The sequence below is a fragment of the Parus major genome, chromosome 6, assembly GCF_001522545.3.
Source record: "Parus major isolate Abel chromosome 6, Parus_major1.1, whole genome shotgun sequence".
NCBI lineage: Eukaryota > Metazoa > Chordata > Aves > Passeriformes > Paridae > Parus > Parus major.
Window position 1 is genome coordinate 267,761 of NC_031775.1, and position 18,470 is coordinate 286,230.

Sequence of the window (18,470 nt, forward strand, 5' to 3'; positions counted from 1 at the left end):
CGCGGCTCCGCCAGCCGGGGCAGCTCCGAGCCCGCCGTGCCCGGGCCTCCAGCGCCCGGTGCCGCACACGGACAGCGGCTCGGCTCTCAGCCCTGAACACATCCCTTCTGCTGTCCTGCTGGCAACAAGTTATTAAAAATGAAATATCATAAGCTCGGTTTCCTTTTCATAATCTCTGCCGTGTTAATTGCTTTATTTCTGGTCCTTAGAAACTTGCACATAAGCTCAGGAGCAGCTGTCTTGACCGGTTCTTTAAAGAACTGCAAGTGACAGTCTTGGCTGAGGTTTCAGCGACTGCAGCACAAAACTAAGCTCTAATCTTTCTAAAAAGTTTCTTTCAGATCATATTTGAAGTGTACTGGTGGGCAGCGTCACTGTGAAAGTTCCTCACAGTAAAGACAGATCAGGTTTGAGTTGTTTCTTGTTGGAGTTGTTAATTTTGGCTTTTTTTATTTAAAGCAGTGCTTTGGAAAGATTTATTGAAATGTGTCAGACACTGCATTCTGCCAGTGGAGTCTTTACATTTTATCCTGGAATGCAATTAAACATATTTAATCTTTGTAGTAAAATGCTACAGAAAATTTCTGTCTGTGCAAAAGCAAACCAAAAGGAATGGAGGTACAGGATAAACCTGGAACAGCCTCAGTATTTGAAAACTCCATTGGGACAGCTCAGAACAAAGTTAATGATCTTTTAGCAGTGCCTTAGACGAGACGTTTTGCTCAGGTCTCTCCGAGCCTGGGGCGTGTTTTGCTGTGCCTGGCTCGGTTCTGGGCAGCATTACCCCCTCTGGTCCTGTGAGGAATACACAAGGAGTGTTACAGTTTAAATTGTTACTTTTTCCTGCTTGTATCTGTCAGTGTTTCTTAAATCCCGGGTGCTGTGACCTGTGTGTGAGGAGTCTTTCACAATGAAAGCTTTTGGGTCTTGGTACAGAAGCCATAAAGTCAAACTGGCATCTCACAATTACTGATGTGTGTACTAATGCACTTTTTCCTTCTCCAAAATTCTCAGTATGTTCACTGACTTCATGCATAACGAGATGGAACTGAAATGCTGTAGATTAATAGGAAATAGTAATGTCCATGAGCACCTGTGGCCTCAGAAGAACAAGACAGCAAGAACCAACAACAAATTTCTGTCACTGACCTCTTTCTGTTCTAATCAAAAATAAACTATGGCAACAAGGGAAAGGACAGCACAACCTCTGAATAAAAATTGATGTTGTTTGGTGTTCCCTATTTGAGAATCAAGTGGAATAACAGCTAAAGTAGTGTAGGGGGTTCTTTGGTTCTTCAGATAGAGACTGAGAACTGCTGTAGTGCTTTAGAGAGCACAACTGAAATTTGTTCTTTGTTCACACCTTAGATTGTCAACAAATGAAGCTACAGGTGCTGAGGTTATTTCTAATAAAGCAGATAAAAAAGATTGAGTAGTGTAAGCTCTAATAAGGTGCTCAGGTTGGAATTTCGATTTCCCCTTGAGTGTGAGCTCAGTGACACAAGTGCCTGGTTCTGCCCTGCTTCATTGAGGGTTGAGATGAAGTTAAATTGAGTTACTCTGGCTTTAGGCCATGCCCAGGGTGACTCTGGCACTCTGAGCCAGACCCAGCTGCAGGGACAGATGGACAGGAGAAATTTAGTGAGGGTGGTTCGAGGGAGCACGTTCTGTGTCACTGAAATACCCTAAGTTGTGCATGTGCTCAGCAGTACAGCTCAGCTGCAAGGTAACACCCTCACAAAATGCTCTTAAAATGCTCTTAAAACCTGCTCAAAGATCTGTCTGCTATGGTGACATGTTTTCATTTTACCCAGATTTTTAATGAGCTGAATGCCGTGAGAATTGTAAGGGAAAGACATTTTTAATTATACTTTTAAAACATTTGGATTTTTTCCTATGCTGAAATATCCATGATGCCCAACACTTCAGGGAATGAGATTCCACCAAGGTCAGCATCCAGCCCCTTGAAGCCCAGCACTGAGATAGCAAACCCTGCAGTAAATCTGCCGACAGCTTGAAAGCATATCAATAAATGTGAAGAAAAATAGACATTTTCTGTACCTAAGTGACAAAACTACTGATTTTCGTTTTTGTGATCTATTTGAAGATATCCTGTGCCCTTGGGCTGGAGTGTAACCCCCTGGTCGTGCTCTCTTGCAGATAACTTCCTCCTCAGTGATGAAATTATAGCCAATGGCTTTCACTCCTGTGACAGTGATGAAGAAGACAGAGCCTCACATGCAAGTTCCAGTGACTGGACCCCAAGACCACGTATAGGTAGAAGCCTGGAGCATGTTCTTAGCTGCTGCTTTGCCTTTGAACAGTCACTTCATCGTCCCCAGTATTCAAATTATTTTTCCTGTTGCAAAAGTATTGGCAATTAGTGCTTCTGAACAGCTTAGAGGTGTTGGCTGTACCCTGTGTTAATTAAGGAGTTTAAAAATGAACCCCTTCAAACTTGTTGTATTGTGATTAAAATTGTCTATTGTCTTCTTTTTTTCTTGAATAGAAATCCTGCCATGATCCCTATTAAAAGCATAAACACAGACTTGCTGAATTAAACTGATTTATGGCATATTTCTATAGCCTGCCTACTTAGTATTAATTCTTTAAGGAACAGGAAGATGATCCCTGTTTGATTTTAGCACAGTGAGCCCTCATCTTGAGTTTCTGCAAAGATTGATTTAATGGCTTGAGGAGGTCATGTCTGAAATAATTCATGTTAGATGACCAAAAACTCAACAAAAATCCATGGATTGCTGGGCTCTATGTGTCTGTTTAGAGCTGTGGTTTATAATCCCACTGGAAAGTTTATTTCAGCTTATTCCTGTTGGGAAAATACAGATGGAGACACATTGTGAAAATCCTGTTGCACTTCTAAAAGAGATTAAGTTTGCTGTGAACTGGGATTTCTACTTGACTGACTTTCTGTGAAATATAAAGATAAATAAACAAAATGCCCAGCTCTCACTTTAGATTTTAGACCAAAATACAGGGGGGTTTGATGAAGGGAGCGTTAAATTGGATTCATGACATTGTACTAGCAAGCATTAATAGATGGAACAATGAGTGTGATCACCTGCAGTACTTGACTCTGTTTTTAATACCTGTATTTTTAAAATTTTCTTAGGTCCCTACACTTTTGTGCAGCAGCACCTGATGTTAGGTACAGACCCACGGTCGATTCTGAAGGACCTGCTGCCAGAAACGATCCCCCCACCTGAACTGGACGACATGACTCTGTGGCAAATCGTCATCAACATCCTTTCAGAGCCACCCAAAAGGAAGAAGAGGAAAGACATTAACACCATTGATGATGCTGTGAAACTTCTGCAGGAATGCAAGAAGATCATGGTGTTGACTGGAGCTGGGGTAGGTATTGCTGCCATGTGAGAATATGGGGACAGGTTGGTTCAACACTCAGCACAGCCTGCAGGGATGGGAGAAAATCACTCTGCTGGGGGAAAGAGTCCAGGCCACTGCAAGGACTGGAGCTGCCATTGGAAATTGCACCACCTCTCTTCTCAGAACAAAATATTCTTACACATAGAAACTTGTAAACAGCTGCTTCCATGCAAAATAGTTATGGAATAGGAACACATTACCTGTCCAGAGCATTTTCTATCCTTTGTCTTCAGATGGCTTTTTTAAACAATGTTTTTTAAATCCCAGATGGAGCTTGAGGGACTAGAAGAATAGGATTTAAAAAGAAAAGAGTTGTGGGACAGAGGAGGCTGATCACAAGGACAGTTTGATCAGATTTCAGCAGCCTGAATGTTACTTTGAGCACGTGCTGCTCTGTGATGGTGACAGAGCTGCTCACTGTTTGACTGAAGAACATTCCTGAGCTGCTGCACATTTGCAGCTCTGTACCTGTGCACCAGATCATTTCTTGCTTCTGTTGTTCACACACAGATGGTGTGACACGATTCAGAGCAGATGAGTAACTCCAAACAGCTTTTAGACAGGCACTGCTACTCCCCATCTTGCTCTTTCCATACACCTGTTTTTCCTCCTCTTCCCATGCTATTTTGGGGTAGTCTGAGACAATGGTTTCAGTCCTTACTGATTACTACAATGCTTTGATAAGCAATGTTGATCAATAAACAACTTTTATCAAAAATGGTTTGTTCTTCAAAAGTAAGAATAGATTTTTCAAAAGCAGGACTATTCTCTTACTGTGTTAGCATGTAAAAGAAATTTTAAATACCAACCACCATATCTAAGCCTGAGTTGGCAGAGCAGTGAACACTTATTAATTAAATTAAATGCAATAATGCTCTCAATTTTTGTTAACATCTTACAGAACTTCCAGTGGTAAAAGCAAGTTCTGGTATCCTGTGCAGAGTGTACTAAAGGGTTTTTTGTAGACTTGTCAGATTTTGTTTCTCCTGATTGTGAATTGGGAATTGTAATACTGGACCAAAAAAAAAAAAAAAAGGAAAATAAATACAGAGAAGCCAGACTGATTTTGTTCTTAATGTTTCTGAGCACACAGAAATGTGGTTTCCCAGAGCAATGCTTTCTAGTCCAATTCAGATTGCACAAATATATTTCAGGTGTCAGTGTCCTGTGGAATACCTGACTTTAGATCCAGAGATGGCATCTACGCACGCCTTGCTGTAGACTTCCCAGACCTTCCAGATCCTCAAGCAATGTTTGATATAGAATACTTCAGAAAGGATCCCAGGCCTTTTTTTAAGTTTGCAAAGGTATGGTTTTCCAACTGTTCTTGTCTTGGTCAGTAAAGACAGATGACAATATTAAAATGCATAACTCAGGTAAAAACTAGAAATGTTTTTAGGTTCTATTTTTTCAGCTTATTTTACTGCTCCTGTTTTAAGTTCATGATATAAACAGCCATTTCAGATGGTTGAAAAGATCTCAGTGATATTAAACTGTTTCAAAAGCAGTGATTTTATCTCTTAGACAAGAAGGAAATGTAGAAGCTGTAGACATATGGAGAAACAAACCAAAATAAAAAACCCAATTGCATTTAGTCTTCAGTTTCCTTGGGACCAAAAAAAAAATCAAACCCAAGATGTAAGAATTTCTACAGGACCAGTAAGGACTTGAGAAAATCAATCACCACTATGCTCATTCTTTTTTCCATTTGCTCACAGTTCATTCTACTGGTCTGTCATGTTACAAAGGCTGGAAAAGAAAACCCAATGCTTTCTTTTTCTGCTTGGCTTTTTCTGAAAGCCTCCCATCCAGATGCTGTTAAATTTTGATGCTCATTAGTATACTCTGTTCCTTTGGGTTCAATATTAAAAAAGCACCAGCCCCTACAAACAAAAAACCCACCCCAAACCAAAAAACACAACAGTGAGCAAAAAAAAATCAACTTACTTGAAGCCTGTCTATGCACAGGTTTTACCAGAAAAGTCCAAATCAGATTTAGGTGATACTTCTTAATTTTTTACTTTTTCACTCCTTTTCTGTCCATCAGAATAAATGTTTGTGATACCAAATTTTGATTTGTTTTTGATTTCATTCTCAAAACCAGAAGGAGATGTGAGCATTGCTTTTATGCTGTGTAAGGAACAGAATCCCAGCTTGCAGGGGGCAGTTTGTGCTGCCACACTGAGAAGTGGAGTAGGATGTCAGAGCAGTGCAGAGACCACAGGAAAGGGGACTCTGAGTATCCATTTCCCATGTCTAATGTGCTTCTGAATTCCCTAGGAAATCTACCCAGGACAATTCCAGCCATCTCTCTGTCACAAGTTCATCGCTTTGATGGATAAAGAGGGAAAACTCCTTCGCAACTATACTCAGAACATAGACACACTGGAACAGGTTGCAGGAATCCAAAGGATAATACAGTGTCATGGTTAGTGGGTTTAGTTTCACTTCTTTTCCCTGTGGGAATTTTTACTGGTGCATGTGACAAGGAATTAAACTTTCTTTCCTTGAATTCCTGTCTCTTGCTAACAAATACTCTGATTTTTAAATGGTGAAATTTTGTTTTAGACAGCTTACATATTTAAACCAGATGTGTTTCAAGGAGAAATAACTCCTTTCAGGAACTGAGCTTGATGAAGCATCAGTGAAGACCCACACCCTTTTGGCACAAGCTTAGACTGTAACTTCTAAAATGCATTTGGTGCTTCTTGATCTGTGTGAGAACATAACATGGAAAGCAGTCCTGCCATAGGTTCCTCTCATTCCCATTCCCACAATGGAATGGGAGTCTGGCTGTTATCTGACTCTTTATTTAGCTTATATTCCACTGAAATCTTAAAATATCCTGACACTTCAGTGACTCCACCTCATGTATAAAACATTGAGGATTAATCACCAGTTCAGTTGAACTGAAGATCATCTTGTTATACCTCCAGTGTCATACACATTCTGTAATTACAAGGACTAATTAAGTGGAATTGCTTTAATTGCTTGATATGCTTTCCATTTCCAAGGACTTGCATATGTCAAGCTGAAAGTCCGAGGATTAATTTTCAAGAAAAGTATGCAGAAAATTACTTCTTAAATGCATGTTTGGATCATTTAGTAAACTTCAGACAAATAAATCATCTAAAAGCAGCCCTGGCATGTTTGTGAGGCCCATCCATCTAATTGCACCTTTGCCAGGGGCCGAGCTCACGTGGTTTCCATACCTGCAGAGCTCAGCTCAGTGCCAGGTCCGTGGATTTTGGTTCCCCAGGGCTCTGAATGGGGCCCAAGCAGCACACAACAGCACCCACAGCCCCAGGGCTGCTTTCTGTCTGTGCTTTGTCACATGTTTTCTTTTGGTTGCTGTTCCAGCTCAGGCATTTATCACAAACCTCTTACCTGGCTGGGGTTTTGCACATTGCTGCTGGGCTCGAGCTCCCCATGGGATCATTTTTAGTGTATGTCCTCTAGAAGGTGATTCTGAATGAAACAGATGATTTAAAAACACGTGAAGTTGGAGATTTTGAGGCCTTTGGAAATTAGCAAAGGTGCTTTTGAGCACATCAGGCTTCATCTGACCTACAGCTGCTGCTCTTTCCCAAATGGTCATTGCCTAATGGTGGTGGCTGAAGAGAAACCAAAACTCCTTTGGGAGTTCACACCACTGCATTTATTCTACTTTTTCCTCTGGTTGGGCAATGCCAAGTTCATCATGAGCAGTTAACAAAGAGCCTTGCAGTGATCTGGGGAGTTCTTACATGAACCTTCAGACCCATGTGTCACTGCAGACCTCCAGTGCAGTTCCTGCTATGAAAACTGTGCTGAGATGTGTTCTGCTGGATTTGAAATGGCTCTTGCACTCAGCCAGTGCAGCTGGAATTAGATTGTATTCCTTGCTGGAATTGCTGGAGCTGAGTGAGCAGAGAATGGCTCATGCATGGGTACCAAACTTGTGATGGTGAAAACTAATTCACCCAACAGAGGTGCAGGGAGGTAGCAGTAGAGTTGGGTTAGCTGAATTGTTACTATCAGCTAATTGGGATAAACACATAAATGTCATACCTCCCACAGGCCTTGATTCCCTCATGCTGGGGGAGCTGCAGTGCTGAGCAAGGTTTCAGAAGCTGTGCAGTGATCAGCAGACCTGAGCTGCCAGTTGCTCATAAATGATCTGCTCCAGGTTTTTCTGTGCTTTCACTCTCTTTGTCTTACCCAGATACAATGCCCTGAAAGCGTATTGTCTTTACAAATGCATTTTCTTGGTTATTCTGTGCTCCAGTTTGTGGAGTTGCTGTGGGTTGCTGTTTGCAGCACTCTGTTGTGTCATGAGAAGGACAATTTCTGTTCTCTGCTCCTTGTCTGTGCTTGCACAGGTCAGGGGAACGAGAGGACACAGAATCATTTGTGTTAACATGCATGTGGTATGTGGCTACTCCTCAAACAAGATTTCTGCTGACACCTAGAAGAACAACAACTTCTAATATTACAAGGATCAAGTCTTAATTTTACATTACCTTTTTTAATGCCTGATTTCTGTAGCACTGCAACACAACAGCCTTTTTGTCAAATCAATGAATGACTGAAAATCCTGATGCTACCATACGGGTTTTTCCCCTCAGGTTCCTTTGCAACAGCTTCCTGCCTGATCTGTAAATACAAAGTTGATTGTGAAGTTGTTCGAGGAGATATTTTCAATCAGGTAAAAAAATCTACTTTAACTCACTGCAGCTTTTTAATAAGTAATTCTCTCAAAAAAACCCCAAACCAAACCCTGAACCACCACACTGAGCTTGCTTACAAGATCTGCTTTTAAATGTCTCCATCTCTCTGCATGTATTTCATGAAAGTGCCTCTCTGTATTTTAGCATTTCCTCTGGTATTTAAAGGTATACTCAAATACTCTACTGCAAAAATTGGCAAAAATCACAACAAAACCTTAAGAGTCCATTCTTAATGGCTCCTCTGATAAAAAGTAGAGGTTAAATGGCAAGTAGAAAGTTGGATTTGTACCTGGTTTGTGTAAATCTGAATTTAGAGTCATGCTGAAAAAGCATCCTTAGCCTTTTATAACATTGGCTGCTCTTTGAGCATGTACCTGTATTAAAAACATGTTTCAAACAGCAGCTGATACATGGAGAAATTGCCAAGCTCAGAGCAGGATCTAGGCAAGGATCAATCCTAGGACTCCTGAACTCCTCCATGTTCCAAACTCCCCATGTCTGGGTGCCAGGTGACCCAGGACCGAGGCAGGAGTCGGTTCTGCTGTTGGAGCAGAACCTTTGACTTGCAGACACCCTCTGTGCCTTTCTTCCCCTCCTTCTGAAGGAACAGACGTGGTGATTCTCTGAGCAAAAAGATCTTGCTTTTGCAAATGGAAGGGGACTCTTTCTGCAGGCTCCTTGGTTTTTTTGATAAATGCCTCAGAGTCCACAGCTGCAGCTTTAGATGAGAAACATGGAAGGGATGTAAATCCTTCAGGCATTACATTTGAAATGGAATTCAGTGAAAGCCTTTCAGAAGAGATGTTTGAGTTAAAGCTTTAAGAAATGCCAATCTCAAAGCCTGAAGCCTTGTAACACAGAAATGCCAAATATGAAATCTGGTTTACTTTGCTAATAAGAATATTATTTTTAAGAACATCCTACAGATATTTTTTGCTTTTTTACCTCCAGAACCAGCTGGCTGGAGTTAGATTTTCTTGCTAATATATAAAGATCTGAGGAAAAAGTTCATAACTCGTTCTAGCTACCTGCTCCTTTTTGGGGAATCCTTTAGTTGGTTTCCCTTGACTATGGGATTACTGGCTGCTCTCTTGCTCAGATGCAGGGTGAAGATCTATATTATCTTTTTCTACAGCTGTTCTCTGTATAGTAGGGACTTGTTATGCATTTAAATATCAGTTTTCATGTACTTTTCTATTGCAATAGGTAATATACATATCCTTATACCTTTACAGTCTAATTTGTAGCTTGTTTTGGCTTCTGTATGATTGCAGCCCCTTGGATTTATTGTGAAATGTTACATTTTAACACTACAGCCAAAAAGACTTGAACTATTAGAAGGAAATTGCTCGGTATTGTCTGTAGAGCTATCACTCACCTTCTTGCTTTTCTTCCCTCTTAAAAAGTCTTTAGATAGGAAAGAGGTGCCAAAGATGAGAAAATTCCCTGGCTGAGGAGAAAAGGCAATCTACTTCTCCACAAACCTCACTAGAGTCCCCTTTTGTTAGTGAAGCAGGATTTTCCTCTATTTCTGGAGGAATTAGAAAGGTTTAGAATGGAGACCAAGCAAGTTCTGCCCTGTGTTCTTGTTCTGTATGCTCTTAGGCAGCTGCCTGCCCCAGTGCCCTGCAGCTTTGTGTAACACATGTAACCTTTTGGAGGAGAGGAGAAACTCCAGGTAAAGCTCTATAAAAGGCTCTTGGACTAGGACAGTGTTTCTATCACATCCTCAACTGGAACCTGACAGCGAAATCTAAGTTTTTGCTCTGATTAAACCAAGAAAAATCCATTCCTAAATGGATTTTTTGGATCCTCCAAGTGGGAGGTGTGCTCAGTTGGTGTTGAGCACGACTTGTAGCCTTTGGCTTGTGGTAGAGACCTGCCTGTAGCTTTATTTCCCTGAGCAGGTGCTGCAGGCAGGATTAAGAAGCCTAGTCACCCGTACATCCCCAGAACAATGAAATAAGGAACTATCACTGCAACTTCCCCGTGTGTGCCAAGATCAGTGCCTGTGAGATGTGGGTTTTTCAGAGCCCTGCAGAGCAGTAAGGGTGGGTGTTGTGTGCAGGTGGTGCCCCGCTGTCCCCGCTGTCCCCCCGAGGAGCCGCTGGCCATCATGAAGCCGGACATTGTGTTCTTTGGGGAGAACCTGCCCGAGCAGTTCCACCGTGCCATGAAGTACGACAAAAATGAAGTGGATCTCCTCATTGTCATTGGGTCTTCACTCAAAGTAAGACCAGTAGCATTGATCCCAAGTAAGTGACCAGTGTCTCTGGTAATACTTTAAAAAATTTGGATCACAAGTTGAATTCTCGGTTAAGAAACTGCAAGCTCTTAGAAACACCTTTGGCTCAATTCAGTGAGCATCACCTTTTATAAGATGAAAGCTGCTTGCCTAATTGAGGAAGTAACAAATTCTAAGTGCTTTTTCTACACTCCAGGTAGAGCTCAAGGTAATTAAATGATTATTTTAAAAACCACTCTCTTAAACCTGAATGACTTTTTTCTGAGATTCATTTCTCTCCCTACTTGTGATATGCTTTAGAAGGGCTTGGAGGCTTTAGAAAGGAAGCATCTCAAAAGCAGTGTGTTCCTCATGTGCACTTAAGTACATAAAATAAATGCACAAAATCAATGCAAGAGATGACAGTATTAATTTTAGTCTTTTTAATACTGCTGTGTTTTTAATATTACTGTATAACAGTTAATATTTATTTAATTAAATTTAATTTTTTATTTATTTAATATTACAGTAGCCAGTATTTTTGTGCATGTGTTCCTCAGTGATGCTTTAGAGACTGCAGAAAATGGGAGGGGGGAGAAAAACCCATCTAAGCAGGCTACAGTAGGCACAGCACCTCAAACCTCTGTTGTTAAATTTGGAACTGGCTTGCCTTCTTCCTGACCTGGCTGGTTTTGTCTTGTTGCAAGTGAAGGCTTGAAGAGAAGCCTGAGCTTTCTCAGTAAAAAACTTTGCTGGAAGTAAAGCCCACGTGACTACCTTTGCTCTTTTTATCTATTTTTATCTCTATACACCTTTTGCTCTTTTCCATCTCTAGGTTCCATCCCCCATGAAGTGCCTCAGATCTTAATTAATAGGGAACCTTTGCCTCATCTACACTTTGACGTGGAGCTTCTCGGAGACTGTGATGTAATTATTAATGAATTATGCCAGAGGTTAGGTAGCGAATACACAAAACTTTGCTACAACTCCGTAAAACTTTCGGAAATCACGGAAAAGCCTCCACGGCCGCACAAGGAGCTGGAAGCGCTCTCAGCTGAGCTCCCACCAACCCCTCTGAACATTTCAGAAGACTCCAGTTCACCAGAAAGGATGAGCCCACCTGAGAGCGCGGCCGTGTCCCAGCACCCACCCGAATGTAAGGTAGAAAACTGTGAGCCTGCCTCAGAAACTAAAGGGACCTGCTCGGAGGAGACGCTTCAGGACACGCAGGTGGCGTCAGAAAACCCTGAAAATCCTGCTAGTGAGCTAATGAACTCTGAAACAATGAAGGAAAATGGATCTAACGATGGAGAAAATAAAGAAAAGAGTGAAATATTGAGGAAGTGTTGGGTAAACAGATCTGCAAAAGAACAGATTAGCAAAAGGCTGGATGGTAAGTGTTAATGCTGTTCAGTTTTTGCCTCCTTTTGGCTGATATGTTTATGCTAGACTTGCTTTAAAGTGATAAATGAGCTACTCTTGAGGCAATCAGTGGGTTTTGGTGGCTATTTTTGTTCAGACCAGTGTCTACATAACTCTCATTGAACCATTTATTTATTTTGGAGAAGCCAGTAGGAAATATTTTTTGTATTTCATAATAGGTTTTAAAATCACTGATTACATCCTCACCTAAAAGATCAAAGTTTAGGAGGCTCAAGGTAGGTATCAAAAAGTAAATCCCTTTGTAACATTCTCAAATGCATTTTCAGAAAAGTTAGTTTGATCTCGAGGTGTTTGGAAGTTGGTCACAGTAGAGCACGATTTGATGTTGCAGTAGAGCTGGAAGACAAAGTGATGACAGCACTTAAAAACCTCACAGCTGGAGGGAGGCACGTTTTTAAGGAAAGTTTAGACTTTCCAAGGAAACCCTCCAGTGTGCAGTCTTGTAACTGATGTGAGGAGTCAGGAATTCAAGTGCCATTTTCCAAAGGAAAGGCTGGTTTAGACTTTGCCTGATGCTCCATGCGGGAGCTCCCGTTCTGTCACAGGTAGAGCAGGTCCAGATGGGAATGTGTTGCCATGAAAAAAGCTGCTGAACCATCAGCATAAATTCTCTTTGGTGTCAGAGGGAGGGGGAGGAGGAACACTGACCTTTCCAGTGAAGCATTTCCTTTGTCCTTCATAACAAATACACAAACATGGACATAAATGCGTTTTCATGTCCGTTAGGAGTCACCGCTGAAACCAGACCTACGCAGGCAGGCGCCTTCTAACCCCAGTTCTGCCAGATCTTGCATCCAAGTCATTTACTTCAGGGTGTCACTGACTGTTACAATTCTGTTGCAGGTACTCAGTATCTGTTTTTGCCACCCAATCGCTATATCTTCCACGGTGCTGAGGTTTACTCGGATTCTGAAGACGATATCATATCTTCCAGCTCTTGTGGCAGCAGCAGTGAGAGCGGCTCGTGCCGCAGTCAGAGCTTAGATGTGGAGGACGAGAGTGAGATGGAGGAGTTTTACAATGGCATAGAGGATGAGGATGCTCCCGAGAGGGAAGAGGAGCCCGGATTTGGGGAGGATGGAGCAGAACAGGAGGAATTGGCAGCTGAGGAATCAGCTGAGACAAACGAAGCCGCAGGGACGGAACATGCGAGCGACGCGCTGTAAAGAGATCGCCGACTGCTTACAGGAACTTCCCACCAGCATTAGGAGCTTTGGCATGTCAGAATGAATGTTTACGTCTGAATTTAGAGCAACAAAACCATACGGACGTAGTTTATAAAGAACTAAAACAGATTTTCATGCTTAGTTTTTTACCTTTTTCAATAAAAATCTATTACTGCGCACTCAACACTAACTCATCTTTCTTTTTTTTTTTTTTATTTCTAAGGTACTAGGATTATCTAAACAACTGTCACTGTGTTCACTTTTAAGTTCATCTGTCTGATCAGGCATCCATGTATATAATACATATTTTTGCTTAATAAATTTCAGCTTCTATTATTTTTAAACCGTTTTGAGAAAGCCATTGGAATGTTGAACTAATATAAAGGGAACAGCTAATTTAGACCAAAGAATGGTATTTTCACACCTCTTGCTTTGTAACACTTTGGTTGATTTAAAATCTTCTTAGGCTTCTGCTAAACCTTTCATTCATGCCTAGTCTGTCATTAAACACTGGCATTTTCTAAGACCTACTGTGGCAGCTAATTTTCTTTGCTTTAAACAGTTACTCTGTATGTTTGAGACATACTTAATTGCGAGCAGATAGCGAGATGGAAACAGCAGCACTTGTGAGGAATCCAATGCTTTTGAGGTTGATCAAGGAGTGCTGTGAAAATGCTTGGGTTGCTGTGTATGACTTCCTGTGGACGTGAAGCGTTCTCGACGTTGGCTCCTTAGCAATTAGAATTTTAAACAGAAAGGATCCCCCCAGTAAAGAGTCTGTCACGCTCTATCCAGTGGTCACATCTAGAGCAGCTTGCTTTATAAATAGCATTTGAGGAATTGCCAAGGCTCCAGTGTGGAAGCAGAGTTCAGAAGAGCGCGTGAGAAGGCGCAGAAACGAAGCTCTTCCTTTGTGCTCACGGATGCACCGAGCCCAGGAGAGACTGACTCGGGTGGTGGGAGCCTCCTGACGCTGCCAGGGAGCCTGGTGGGATTAAGGACCTGCTGGCCTGACCTCCTGCTCCATCCAGCTGGGAATTCTCCTCCCGGCTGCCAGCTCCACCTCAGACACGAAAAGCGAAGCGGCTCCTGCCGCGCTGCGGTCTCAAGTGCTAGGCTGCCTTAAAACTGGATGTTGCAAATGTTCAAGTGCAGATTGTTTCCAAGCCTTTAGAACTATTTTGTACAATTGCACAGTGCGGTAGTCAGTGAAACGGCATTTTTCTATAAACCACTTTTTCAACATTGGCCCAAATGAACTCTACGATGTAGATTATTCATATACTTTGCTTTAATATTTATTACATTTTGGAAGATGTATAGTAGCTGTTCTTTGAACATAATCCAACAGTTAATAAATATTTAAGAACAGCCTCCTGTATTCATGGGGAAATGTCGGCATGTTGTCTCATTGTCCAAATTTAATACAGCTCTTATTTGGCTACATTAAAGAATGCAATATGTTTAGTTTTCACTTGCATGTCACAATGTATTAGTTTGTGCTATAGGAGATATTTTAAATTGAAATACTTTGTTTTAAATTATTTTTACAGTGAGGATTGTTTTCTGCTCTTTTATATTGTATATAGTGTCTTTTATGTAATCTACTGGCATATGTTTTGTAGAAGACTGTTTAAAATGACTGGCTATCTTCCTGCAACTTTTGAAATACAAAACCAGTGTTTTATACTCGTACACTCTGTTCTAAAGTCTATTAAAATTGTCATTTGATTTCTGGTTTCTGTTAATTTCTAGCTCTACCTTGCAAACTTACCACAGATGCCCTAGAAAGCCAGGGTGTCCTCTGGCTCGTGGCATATTGTTAAATATATATATATAAAATATTATATATATAAAGAAATATATATGCTCTGGCATATTATTTGAACAGAGGAGGAACCCCCAACTATCTCCTACTCCTCCCTTTCACACACTGCCCTTTTCCCCACTTCCAAGAGTATTTAACGCAACGATGAGGCAAATGCTGGGCATGAGGAAACATTTGCTATCACAGTTTTTGTCATTCCAAAGTACTCAGCACCTTGCATGAAATTTGTCAGGAAGCACAGCAGAGCATGTCCAGGTCCAGCTGTAATTTGTACAATCTGAAAAAAGGAGATCACTTATTTTTCTGGTAAGATGCCCTATGAAAACATCTTAGCCTTTACTATTTATATTGAATAGATGCACTGAAATAAAAGCAAAGTACAAGTATTTGTTTGCCATTCCCCAGCCACTTTCCAGCCTATTCTGGTACATTGAATACAATAATGACCTTGCAAAAGTACTTAAATAAGCACATATTTAAACATCTCATCATAATCTCTCCTTAATGGCCATGTACTTTCTATGGATCTGGTTTGAGCTCAGCACATTTTTAATTAGTGTTTGTGTTAATGAAAAATATATTTGTAAATGCATGACAACAAAGGGACAGACAACATCCAATGAGGAGGGGCTGTAGGAGCACAAAATTCTAATGAAACCAGAACTCAGAATCAAACTGAAAAAAGTGAGAAAAGGAAAACCCAGGGAGTACCTCAAGCTCAGTAATCTATGTTTAAATACTGAACCAGAACAGAAAAGCAGTTGCATTTACTTGTGTGATAAGACTTCTCTACAAAGTGACTGGAGAATTAAACCCAGTGCAAAATGCTGAATTTCAGGCTAAAACAACTGGCCATGTCCAGGTAACAATGGGCTCTAAATCTAAATCCTCCACAAGTCATGTGGGTGTACCCTGAATTACTCTTTGCTAGGCAGTTTCAGGAAGACATAGACTGTTAGGACTCAGTAGGAAATAATAATAATAAATAAACAATAATAATAATAATCATCAGTAATAATAATCCTAATAATGGTGTACCAAGGGAAAAGAGTTGCTGGCTACTCCCCCAGCACGAGGCCCAAGGCTCAGAAAAGCAGAGGCACTGAAGTAAAGCATGGGTTTTTTAGCTCTCTACAATTATTACTCACTACCCTTTGCAATGGCAGAATTTGCTGTATTTGCTCAAAAAAGGGAAGGAAACTTGACTTTTGCACTCCAACTGGAATCTTTGTTAATCTTTTGTTTCCTCATGTAATGAGGCACATGGAGGGAAGCAGTGAACACCTGTGGACATTCACTGCACAGGTGAGGATTCAGGACCTGCTGCTAAGACCAGCCTGCAGCACTGGTGAGATAAAGATCCCAGCACTGTACACATCAACAATGCTGAAATTACTAACTTGGTAGCTCCTATGTGGAATGAGATTCCCAAACCTCATTTTCCTAATCTGAAACTGATGTGATTTTGGCTGGAGAAACATAATGATGCTGAGTGCTGGCCTAGCTAATGTAAGGGGCTCTGATGACACCTGCCACACCTTATTTTGCTGTTTTGGAAAGTCCATAGTTATGTTCAAACCCAGGGGAGATACAGGAACTGTTCAGACCAGCAGGGCTGGAGATATGGTATTTCAGCACAATTTTAGTGTGTCTATTGTTTATTGTCAGTTTGGTTTAGGTGCTCTCCCCTTCCAGAGATAACACATCCTTCTCATCACCACTTGTGCAGAAATGGGCAGGCAAAGGTTTGCAGTTCCCAGGTTTTAGCATGCTCACAGGAAGGGAGTCAGTGCAAGAGGGAGTGGCACAGAGGAAAATTGTGATTAGGCACCAACAGGCTCTGTTCCCCAAGAAAATAAAAAACCTGAGGACTCAGTCACGTGCTCAGGGAACTCAAGTGCACAGAAATGCCGGTTCTGGAGTTACTTTGTTGATTAACTGTGCACACAGAGCAGGCAAATAGTCAAGGGGATTTCCTGGGGCTCTAAGGTGCTGTATTAATCTGGTGATGGCAGGTGACAGAAGATGCTCTACACCTTTCAAGCTCCAGATTTGACCAACACAAACATGAACAGCAGACTAAAGGACTAAACAGAGCAGGCTGGCAATTACCCAAACCCCACTCTGACCTGCCAAGTTAGAAATATCCACTTGGTAAGCAATGGACCCTGACACTTGTCAGGGGAAACAAGTATTTTGTTTTTCCTCTTCTTTTTTCTCCCCTTCAAAAACTGAGTAAGGCAATTCCTCACAGTATATACAAGTAAGTCAACAGAGCCACTCTTGAGGGGTTCAATTCCATACCAGTGTTCAATGAGAGCTTTTATCTACACTTAACTGCAGAACCTCATGTGCCTTTAAGGAGCTCTCTTTCGTAATGATTTACATTTGATTACATTAAACGTTATTTATTACTGATAAATCAAGTTTATTGCAGCAGAGAGCAGTGCAGTGAATTAAAACCCTCTTCAGAGCAGTTTATTAACACTCTTAAAGGGAATACCATGGCTAGAAGCTTTAACTATGATCAGTAACAACCACATTAATAGCAGCTCTCACAAAGTGCCAAAGGAGACAAATCATTTTGCTTAAGCTGGGCTCACTGCTCTAACAGTTCTACGCTGTGTTCTCAGCTCTGCCCTGGAAAATGAGGGACAAACATCTGCTGTACCTGTAATTCAAGAAGCCTGGGTAGTTCTGCCATGCAAATCCAATCTCCACACTTTCCTAATGTGACTGGTGCAATAAATGCCGTCCATGAGTGCACTGCTCTGGTGATAGCAAGGCTCCTTCAGTAGTCATGATGGACACAAATGTGACATGCAACTGGTCTCCTCCAGTGAGAACTCTGTATCTTTATCAGATGATATCAGAGAAACTTTAGCAGCAACATGAAGCACTCAGTTTAGTCAGCAAGAACTGCACATCCAAAATAAAAGGGTATTTATGATGTCTAGTGCATCCTAAATTGGGCAAGTGATTAACAGCTTGGATTCTGCCTCAGCTTACAGAATGAGGCTCTTCAGTCATGCCTCAGGTTAATACTGACATTGATTAAAAATCCAATACAGCAAAAAGCAGGGAATGTCTCACAGGGAAATGAACTGCACACGTGTACCACTGGATTTGGATATTCACTGAATATATGAATATTTATAACAAATAAATTATTAATAAATTTATAATAAACCTAGTTCTATAAATGTATTTGTTTATAAGAACTAAATTATTAATAAATTAATAAAAGTAAATATTTAGATATAAATAAATAATATGCACATAAAGCCCCTCTTATTCAATGAATGCCAGCTGTGTGCAAGACTCCCATGGGAAAAAAAACAGCACTTGGACATGCACTAAAACATAAGGAAAAAAGGAAGAAGATAGTTTTACACTAGCCACTTCCTAATTTTTGAATATCTACCTTTGCAATCTTGACATTTCATAACTAAAAATGGTGTTTTGGTATTACCTGGTAAAATGACTGCATAATACCTTTGGTTTTTTTCCTTTTTCTTTTCTCCTTTTCTTTCTTCCATGTCAATTAAGAGTAAAGCTGCTTTAGTATTTGCTGGTCTCTTGTTTTTTGCAAGAGGGAGAATTTCCAAGCCAGGTAACAAATGTTGGAAAAGATGGAATATGGGCTGCACACAAAGAAATTACTAAGAGGTTATGAGAAAGCTGGAAAAACAGTG

The 18,470-nt window shown here is 40.9% G+C and overlaps 1 protein-coding gene and 1 long non-coding RNA gene across 5 annotated transcripts; one reads left to right on the forward strand and one right to left on the reverse strand.

The window, feature by feature from the left end:
* The first annotated feature begins 205 nt into the window (after nt 1–205).
* Nucleotides 206–14,678, forward strand: SIRT1 (sirtuin 1). Of its 4 annotated transcripts, none has more exons than XM_015632630.3 (9): nt 206–407; nt 2,161–2,277; nt 3,131–3,372; nt 4,560–4,712; nt 5,686–5,833; nt 8,013–8,092; nt 10,183–10,369; nt 11,174–11,731; nt 12,625–13,126. In XM_015632630.3, exons 3-9 carry the CDS (start codon nt 3,160–3,162, stop codon nt 12,945–12,947), a joined length of 1,662 nt encoding a protein of 553 aa, XP_015488116.1. In that variant the 5' UTR covers nt 206–407; nt 2,161–2,277; nt 3,131–3,159; the 3' UTR covers nt 12,948–13,126. The 4 variants fall into 4 exon arrangements, with proteins under 4 accessions (XP_015488116.1, XP_033371608.1, XP_015488114.1 ...); XM_033515717.1 differs by lacking the exon at nt 206–407 and adding an exon at nt 1,712–1,726; XM_015632628.2 differs by lacking the exon at nt 206–407 and adding an exon at nt 1,918–1,948 and having other exon boundaries at nt 12,625–14,678.
* Nucleotides 13,148–17,868, reverse strand: LOC117244656. Its single transcript, XR_004498132.1, has 2 exons — nt 17,447–17,868; nt 13,148–15,052 (listed from the first exon to the last, which is right to left on the reverse strand). It is a non-coding gene; the product is annotated as an uncharacterized LOC117244656 (long non-coding RNA).
* Between the last annotated feature and the right edge of the window lie 602 nt (nt 17,869–18,470).

Coding starts and splice junctions, on each gene's coding strand:
- SIRT1 (XM_015632628.2), top strand. Junction 2,278..3,130: donor GACCCCAAGACCACGTATAG/GTAGAAGCCTGG, acceptor AAATTTTCTTAG/GTCCCTACACTTTTGTGCAG. Junction 4,713..5,685: donor CTTTTTTTAAGTTTGCAAAG/GTATGGTTTTCC, acceptor TGAATTCCCTAG/GAAATCTACCCAGGACAATT.